The sequence below is a fragment of the Phyllostomus hastatus genome, unplaced genomic scaffold (genome assembly GCF_019186645.2).
Source record: "Phyllostomus hastatus isolate PE091 unplaced genomic scaffold, TTU_PhHast_1.1 phas_contig_16, whole genome shotgun sequence".
NCBI lineage: Eukaryota > Metazoa > Chordata > Mammalia > Chiroptera > Phyllostomidae > Phyllostomus > Phyllostomus hastatus.
The window spans coordinates 11,040,431-11,050,036 of NW_025333643.1; the positions used below are offsets into that span (position 1 = coordinate 11,040,431).

The window sequence follows — 9,606 nt, forward strand, 5'->3', positions numbered from 1 at the left end:
CCTAAAAGAAAATATTATAATAATTAGTTGCTAGTTATTAATTTAGATCTATATGAAAAAATCCCATAATCACTAAAAGTTATAAACCTCTTTAAAAGACATTTTGATAGTAAAGCCAACGGACTTTCCAAGGATTAGGATAGAAATATTTTTCCAAATGATGTCTGAGTAATTCAAAATGCCGGGCAACTTCTGTTTTCCTAAAGACCTTCCTAAGAAGACATTTACAAAATAAAATTCCTGCAGAATAATTTCAAATTTAAGTTACCTTCCTCATCCACCAGCCATTGGAGGAGGACTGGGACCATGCAGATGATTAATTCGACCCATTCTTCTGGGGGGGTTTCCTGGGGGCCTGATAAAAGAAAAAGTTAATTTCTACTGTTTAATAGACATCTTCAATGGGTTCCTTTTACACTCAAATAGACCCTCATCTTTACTTAAAACACCGTTTAGGTAAAAATTCAAACCTTTTTAGGGACCAGAAACAAAAAGTACATGAGGAAAGTAAGGCAGGACTGTGATGAACTGAATACCACCTCCTGTAAATGCCCAACAAAAACCCAAATCTATCTGATTTTTGCCACATGGAAACACAAGCCCAACTCACTCTGCTTGATCTTTTGAGTTTTTCATTAGCAATTGGCAATGTAGATTCTAAAGTGAAATTTCTAGGTTTCAATGATGGCTCTCAGTTTTCATCCTTTAATTTAGATTATTTTCCATAGGATATACAATGTACATTTTAGCTTTGTCAGATTGATTGTAGGTATCAAATCAGAGGCAACTTAATTTATAGTAATGCATTAATTCTGTGAAATAGAATTTAAACCTTTAATTTCCATGAGCCTATCTATTTATCTATCTATCTATCTATCTATAGTTTAATTAAAATATACAGAGGGTTAAACACTTCAATTTAAAAAGCTATACTTGCCCTGGCTAGTGTGGCTCAGTGGATTGAGTGCCAGCCTATGAACCAGGGGGCGGCTGGTTCGATTCCCAGTCGGGGCACATGCCTGGGTTGTGGGCCAGGTCTCCAGTAGGGGGTGTGCAAAAGGCAACCACATATTGATGTTTCTCTCCCTCTCTTTCTCCCTCCCTTCCCCTCTGTAAAAATTAAAAACAAACAAACAAACAAAAAAAAACTATACCCTCTTCCATCATCATATCTGGAATCAGATGAGTTTCCGTAGCCTCTTTTCTTTTTCACATCTTGTTGAAGCAGAGTTTTGAAACTGAAACAAGGGGCAGAAAACAACAGAAGAACCACTTTCAATAGTATAAAATGCATTTCATGGTTTCAACTATCATTTCTGGGGAGAGAACAGCTGAACTGATTTAGCTCCAAACCTACATTTCTCTCAGCCATCTGGACAACACCATCTAAAGTAAGCACATGTCTAAACAGAGTGTGCTATGTTCTGTGCCAAAGCCGCCTTTCCTTACCTTTCTTACTTGCAGATAACTCTTCATGACAGTCATCCCAACTTTTTTCCTTTACTTTATATCAGCTTTCAGGTCCCAGTAGCCTACCTAACTAACATTACCTTGGAAAGGGAGGGGCTGAGGGTGGTGTGTCAGAGGCACAGACCTTCTGGGAATCCATTTAAATGAATTTTATTTGTGAAGGAGGAAGAATTTAATGAAGTTAAAACAGTATTTTAATGAACAATACAGAGTTGGTAAAATTTGTAAAACTGTAAAGTCCTGCACTGGGTGCCTTAACTTCAGACCTCTCTTGTCCCCTGTGGAGCTCTCTTCCATTTTACCTTTTCTAATTTATGCCACATGCAGCCATCAGATTAATCTTTCTAAACCACAGCAATAATCAAATTAAGTATAAAGAACACAGGCTGATAGTCAAACACCTCTGCTACCTTCTCTGTGTTTCTTCCACCTGGAATAACTTCTTCTGATTTCCACCTGCCACAATCATGCCCACCCATTGCCTCTTAAAATATAAAGATATTTACTGATAGTGAAGTCAATAAAAGGACTATCTTCTATATCACTGTATCCCTATAGTTCCTATCCATGAGACACTCAAATATATATTCAAACTTAGGATAAGACTTGTTAGTAGTTGATGAACAATTTTCATAAAACAAATAGCAGGTGAAAGACCAAAAAATACATTTAACTAACAACTACTTAAAATTATGAAGTTTAAATTTTTGTCTCCTTTGTATTGATTCTAGCCCTTCATTAAAAATAAAAAACAAAACACTTTTCTTAATCAAGATCTAATTCCCTTTGTTTACTTGCTGTATAATATTCAATAAAATTTGCACATATACACTAAAGCTGAGAATAACACAGCAAGTGAGGCACTGTCATTTGGCATTAGAATGGGCAGGCCTGGCTCCGCAGCTGCAGGTTGATATGATTATCACCAAGATGAAGGTATGGTCAAGCTTACCAACTTAACTATCATATTCACAACCATAAGATGGCTGGTGACAGCTTTATCACTACAGAAGTCTTCATTTCTCTTAGTATAGCTATTGATTTTAAAAAATTAAAATTGAAAACTACTCAGGAAAGCTCAGCTAGTTTAAGATAGGCAACATAATGTACCTAATGTACTTCAGGCAATTTAAGTGCCAGCCAGGGCTATTAAGAGCACTACTATACTTACAACAAAATGACAAATTCAGCTATTCCCCAGAAGAAATCTGTTATCAAAGATAATCTCCATGGGGACTGACTCCGGCTGTCCAACACTTGTCCTACAGACAGAAATAAAGAAAATTAGTGCTACAAATCCCTGACACAGGATGAGTTACATTTATCAAGTAACAATCCCAGATTCAGTTTTCAACTTGTCCATTGTTCTAAATAGTAAACAAAAAGGAGAGACCTGCTATGTGCACACCATTCTAAGAGAGTGTTCAGGGAAGTAAAGCTCTCTGATCTAGAGGTCATTCCTTTAATATACCAAATGCTTTCCTACAGTTTGTAGTTTTGGTGGGTGATACTTCATTCAAGTATTCTCTCTCTCTTTACTGTGGTGATAATATATACAAAAATATCTACCATTTTGGTTATTTTGAGATGTACAGATCTATGTATGGCATTTAGTATATTCACACTGTTGTACAACTATCACACCATCTATTTCCAGAACTTTTTCATCGTTCCCAACTGAAACTCTGTACCTATTAAACACTAACTTCCCATTTTCCCCTTTCCCTGAGCCCCCTGTGAATCACCATTCTACTTTCCCTATGAATTTGCGCTATGAACCTCATATGAGAACATACAATATTTGTACCTTGATAAGCAGCTATTTCACTTAGATAATGTCTTCAAGGCTCACCCATGTTGTAGCATGTGTCAAAAGTTCCTGCTTTATTCAAAGCTGATTAATATTCCTGTGTGTGTGTGTATGCACGTGCGCGCGCTGCATTTTATTGATCCATTTATCTCCTGGTGGACACTTGGGTTCCTACTATGAAAATGCTGCTATGAACACAGGTGTACAAATATCTGTTAATTAAAATATTCTGAGGAAACAAATGGGTGAATAGAAAAGAATGCTTATATCACTTCCATTTTCCTAAAATGTTCAAATTATTTCTTCCCACTTGAAAAGCTTCTTTCTATAAAATGACTGATTATACATACTCTTACAGGTCTTTAGAATCAATTATTATGATAAAATTTTTAAAAATCAAAGAGTCTGTGTGCTTTAAGTACTGAAGAGAACTTGACTTGTTCATTAAAATTACCATTATTTTTCTGTAAAAAGCTGTACATTCTAACTATGGACATCAGCTTTATATTAAGCAAAAAAGGGTCTATCTTTCAGACCACTTTAAATAATAAAAGCTACAACCTGAAAAGTTAGTACTGTAGGTTTCAGCCTTGAAAATCAAGAGGTCAGAATATTTTGGAAAAAGACCCATCTGTCAACTACCTCTCCTCTTCATTTTCCCAAGGACTTCTCCATGCTTTTTACTTTTCCTCTTTCCTTGACCAGTTTACTTTCAGGTATATCTAACACATACAGCTACTGAGCAAAAAAGGCCACACTTAAAGACAGAGCATGGGTGATAGGTTCTGCCTCTTACTAGCTCTGCTTTGTTGGCCAGTGTGAGATTTTCCTTCTCTAATCATATGAAATTGTTTGGGAAGAAGTTACTAGGCAGTGAAGAGAAATGTTATGTCAACTATGAAGTGCTGATAAATATAGTCCTGCTAAGAAAATAGAGCTAATGGGAACCCATCAATTCTTCTTGTGATTCAAAAGCAACTATTACATGCACTTGCATCATTCTAATTGGCTTTTTGCACTTTCCCTCCTAGTTTCTGAAGGCAGAAACCTCCCCTCTCAACACTCTTAGAGGGAAATAAGTTGCTTGATGCAACTGGCATTTCTCAACTATGAAAGTGAAATTAAAGGCCTTAATGTTATTTATGTGGATCAAATATGATTATGCGTGTACAACAAGATACTACAAATATAAAGAAACATTCACTAATGCATAAATAGAAGCTGCCAGCCTTAGCTACAATGGATAAAACACAAGGTTTGCAAGTGCCAAAATGAAGATAAAACTTTGATTTTTGTATGTGTCCATCAACCTACCTGTTTCAAAAAGTTTTAAGGGGGAGACAGGAGAGTGAATTTGAAGAGCAAAGAAATGAGAAGTGCACTCAGCCAGACTTCACACTGACTTAACTATCTCTCAAGATAAACAGATGATTCAAACAGAACCAGCACCTAGTTCCAGTCATCCAAGACCTACTTGTTAAGATTTCAGTAAGGCATTTCTTTCATCTGAATCAAACAGGTGGCCAGGCATTGCTGGCATTGTTCTGACCCAGTCATATTGTCTTTTCTTTCCAGTCATTTTCTTTGTGGAGTCACTGAATTAAGATTTTCTCAGATTCTTTATTCCAAGAAAAATTAACTTGCTCTAGAGAAAGTGGTGCTTCTTCTTGTGCCCCTGACATCAAGGCAAAAACTCCACATATGACTAGCTACCCTCATCTCCTGGGTAGCTAATTCTCTTAGATCAAAGTTACAGAAAGGCAAAATACACTTGGTAACAGCAATAACAACAAGAACGCTGACGTTGGCCAACCTCAATGCGAATCCGGAATGAGCCATTAACACCTTTGTCGTGCTGGACAATATATTTAATCTGCGGCTCAGTCACCATCCGTAAAGTAAGGAAAATAAAATATCCTAATAGGGCTGTTACATAAAGATTGGATAGGTTGATAGGTGAATAACGCTAAAACAGTGAGTGAAGCTTAAGCGCTACGCAGATGGTGTTTATGTTGTTATTTTTACTAGTTAAGGACTTAGACGCCAGAGAGAAAAGTGCACTTTCGCGAGACCCACAATCAGACAAGGACGCCAGACACCAACCCAACGGACTATGAAGACCTCGGACCTAGCCCACCCGCTTGTGGAGGACCTGCTGACGCGCCGCAGGCCCGGGCGAATTCGCCTCCCGCTCCACGGGGCAGCGCGACGCCAAGTCAAGAAATTCGTGACGGACGCCACACTTGGCGGACGGGTGGGAGAGGATGGAAAAAACACGAGATACGGCCTCCTAGGTCAGCCGTTCCCCTTCTGCCAACTCACCATTCGAGATGTAAACCATCCTGCTCTTTCCTCCCCGCCTCCGGAGCAACTGAGCGGCCTAAACCCTTTCGACTTCCTTCTCCACCTGCACGCCCCGCCCCTGAACGCCGCAAACTACACAGTGACGGGAGAGGGAAGTGGGCAGAGCCCATTGGCTGTCGGGAGGTACGCCCACGACTGGCGTTTTTGCTTCGTCACGCCGGCGACTCGTGGTAGAGGGAGGCTGACGGGTAGGTGACCGGATGTGATGTTTGGCGGTGATCCTGTAGATAAGGGGTGTTTTGTCTCCATTAGGATTTGAGTCGGCGGAACTTCCTCGTGTCGTCCTCAGGAAGAGAAGCAGTTTCCAAAGTGTCTTGAGTAGCCCAGGGTTGGGGGAGGCAAGGCTGCCAGCGTAGTGGCTTGGAGAACCGCTGGCACAAGGAAGTTCTTCAGAATTTTCCAGAAGCGGTGCTATTTCAGGATGTGGTGGTGCTGAGGCTGTAAGGGGCCTTGTTATTAAGTTTGGAAATAGCAAACAGGTACCCACTCGGTGTATTGAATTTATTTGTGGGTGAAAAGGGGGCTGCCTGCTAAATCTGACAAGCTCTGGGGAGGCCTGCGTGACGGACCTTACAGACCAGGTCAGGGGGAAGGCCCTACCCCCAGCTTGATCCTGGGTTCTTGTCTTGCTTGCAAGACATGAATTCAAACCGGAGACAAACACGTATAGTGGAAATGAGGTAGCAAGTTTATTTATGAAGCTATACCAAAAACGAATCTGCGAGCAGGTACCTGGCTAGTCTGAATGCCCCACTTATGGAGGAAATAAAATTGTTAGTGTTTGTTCTATGTAATTGCGCCGAGGCTACAAGTGGGCACCTGACTAATTTGAGTACCGTGACTATTGGGGTTCAGGGGTTATATACTTTAGTCAACTTTTAGGTACCCCTTCTTTCTCCTTCTAAGTCTTGGGAATAATATCTGGCTACAAAGGCTTGCTTAGGTAGTAAAGGCTCTTTGTCTTAGTGAAATTGTCACAGATGCTTCCTTTCCCAGAACAGAGTCTCAAGGACTCCCCTTCTGCACTATCCCTGCTTGTGATGTTCAGAACACCTGGCATTCTTACTGGGCCTGGCTCAGGGCTGCTGAGTCAACAGGTGAGACCAGTCTCCCGCCTCGTCCCTGCCTTGGTTTATTAACTATCCTACAACTACATAGTATTGTCTGAAATGAAAACTTATCAAGAAAAGCAAGTCACAGTGGGTAGGCATGACCTTGGCTAGTATCTTCCTTGAAAAGGTATCTTCACCTTAACAGAGCCTGTTTACTGTTTTTGCATCTCCAGTAGCATACTCGTGGAATGTCAGATCAATCCCTTTTTTCCAGACCCTTCAGGGCACAGCCTCCAAACCACAGTAGAAAACTGCAGAACCCCTCATTGTTACCTTACTCTCCCCACATACAATCTCTGTGTGCTGTAAATTTAACTACAGTATCCTATACTTATCAAAGTAAAAGAAGTGCGTGTCTTTGTTTTACTTTTTATCCAAACCCAGAGATTTCCATGCTTTGCTTACTCCCACCCCCTTAATCTGCCACCAGTGCATTTCATGTAACTTCCCTCCCTCCTTGTGTCTTTTTTCTTTGATTCTAATGTATAAAATAAGCAGGAAAACTGCCATTCTCCAGAACATTTTCTCAATCTGTTGAGATTTTACATCCTGGCAATTATCATCAGTTTGCCTCAAATAAACTCAAGAAAAAATCTCTACAGGCTTGTAGGTTTCTTATGTTGACACATCTTTAAACCAATGTTTATGCTCTTGGTTCACCAGATGTGATTGGTGTTTTTTATCTGCTCTTTTGCAGCAACAGTAGATCTTCTCTGCCTGTTTCTTATCAACTACATGCCAGCATCGTAGAGATGACAGGAGTAAGAAGCTATCTTTCTGTCATTCATTAAATATGGGCCACATACTATGTGCTGATGTGTATTTACTCTGTACCATCCAGTGGGTTACTTTCTGTTCCCTGATCTTGGCAAGCTCCTTGCTGTCCCAAGGCCTTTGTACTTGCTGTTCTTTCTGTGTGGAACCTTCCTAATGGCTGCCACTGTGCCTTTTTTTTTTAAGTTATCATGTCTCACTCATCAGAAACATTACTAAATCTTAACTAAAATGAAAATTACATTTCAGAAATAATTATATTTTGTATATAACAATGTTGGAAAGAGGAAGGGAACTTCTGAGTACCAGAGATTTAATAAAGTGATTTCCTACTGAACTATCTCTAGCCTCTCTCTCTCCCTTTTATGCTACATTTAGCTGCCCATTTAATCCATTTTACCTCTTTCCAGCTTAAACCTTTGGTTTCTCCCCACAGTCTGACAAATAACACCCAGCCTCTGTGGTCTGGAGACTATTGAAGGCTTCTCTGATACATTTTCTTAGGTTTATTACCTTGACTTCTAATTTCATAATAGGCCCCTTGTTTTCCTTCCTTGTTACTTCTGCTCATTTATTTCCTTTTGATGGGAATTTTCCCCACCTCCTAGAATCTAATCCATCCTTCAAGGTGAAACATATTCCTATCAAATGAAATAATGAATGTGAAAGGACTTTTCAACTTAAAAAAACACTATAATTACTAGCGAGATGGGATTGGGGACAAAGATGACATTTCTCTTTTTTCTCTAACCTTAAATGTAAAGAACTGTATGCTAGTACTAGTCACATGTGGTTGTTGAGCAGTTGAAATATGGCTAGTCTGAATTGAGATATGCTGTATACACAAAGTACACACTAGATTAAAAAGATTTAGAATGAAAAAGTAAAATCGCAAACTTTTAGATATATTTTATTGATTATGCTACTACACTTGTCCCATGTTTTCTCCTCTTTATTCCCCTTCACCCTGTACTCCCTCTCCCCAGAATTCCCCCACCTTAGTTCATGTCCATGGGTCATACATGTAAGTTCTTTGGCTTCTACATTTCCCATACTATTCTTTTTTAAAAATATATTTTATTGATTATGCTATTACAGTTGTCCTATCCCCCCCTTCATTCCCCTCCACCCTGCACACCCCCTCCCACCCACATTCCCCCCCTTTAGTTCATGTCCATGTGTCGTAAGTTCTTTAGCTTCTATATTTCCCATACTATTCGTGCCCTCTGTCTATTTTTTCCCTACCATCTATGCTACTTATTCTCCATACCTTTTTCCCCCTCTCTCCTCCTCCCACTCCCCTGTTGCTAACCCTCCATGTGATCTCCGTTTCTGTGGTTCTGTTCCTGTTCTATTTGTTTACTTTTGTTTTAGGTGTGATTAATTGTGAGTTTGCTGTCTTTTTACTGTTCATATTTTTTTATTATCTTTTTCTTAGATAAGTCCCTTTAACATTTCATATAATGAGGGGTTGGTGATGATGAACTCCTTTAACTTGGCCTTATCTGGGAAGCACTTTATCTTCCCTTCCATTCTAAATGAGAGCTTTGCTAGATAGAACAATCTTGGATGTAGGTCCTTGCCTTTCATGGCTTAGAATACTTCTTTCCAGCCCCTTCTTGCCTGCACGGTCTCTTTTGAGAAGTCAGCTGACAGTCTGATGGGAACTCCTTTGTAGGAGACTGTCCCCTTATCTCTTGCTGCTTCTAAAATTCTCTCCTTCATTTTTATCTTGGCTAATGTAATTATGATGTGCCTTGGTGTGTTCCTCCTTGGGTCCAACTTCTTTGGGACTCTCCAAGCTTCCTGGACTTCCTGGAAGTCTATTTCCTTTGCCAGATTGGGGAAGTTCTTCTTTATTATTACTTTTCCACTTGTTGCTCTTCCTCTTTTCCTTCTGGTATCCCTATAATTCAGAGGTTCCTGGGTTCCTTAGAGGTTCCTAAGCCTCTCCTCATTTTTTTTGAATTCTTGTTTCTTCATTCTTTTCTGTTTGGTTGTTTCTTTCTTCCTTCTGGTCCACACCATTGATTTGAGTCCCAGTTTCCTTCCCATCACTATTGGTTCCCTGTGCAT

The 9,606-nt window shown here is 39.7% G+C and overlaps 1 protein-coding gene and 1 long non-coding RNA gene across 2 annotated transcripts; one reads left to right on the forward strand and one right to left on the reverse strand.

Annotated features, from left to right (window-relative positions):
• Positions 1-264: 264 nt before the first annotated feature.
• Positions 265-5,737, reverse strand: SELENOK (selenoprotein K). Its single transcript, XM_045832286.1, has 4 exons — positions 5,603-5,737; positions 2,642-2,732; positions 1,155-1,238; positions 265-355 (listed from the first exon to the last, which is right to left on the reverse strand). The coding sequence occupies exons 1-4, from the start codon at positions 5,619-5,621 to the stop codon at positions 265-267; spliced, it is 285 nt and encodes a 94-aa protein (XP_045688242.1). The 5' UTR covers positions 5,622-5,737.
• A 166-nt stretch (positions 5,738-5,903) lies between these two features.
• On the forward strand, positions 5,904-7,730 carry LOC123814454. Its single transcript, XR_006784914.1, has 3 exons — positions 5,904-6,123; positions 6,641-6,741; positions 7,454-7,730. It is a non-coding gene; the product is annotated as an uncharacterized LOC123814454 (long non-coding RNA).
• The last annotated feature ends 1,876 nt before the right edge of the window (positions 7,731-9,606 follow it).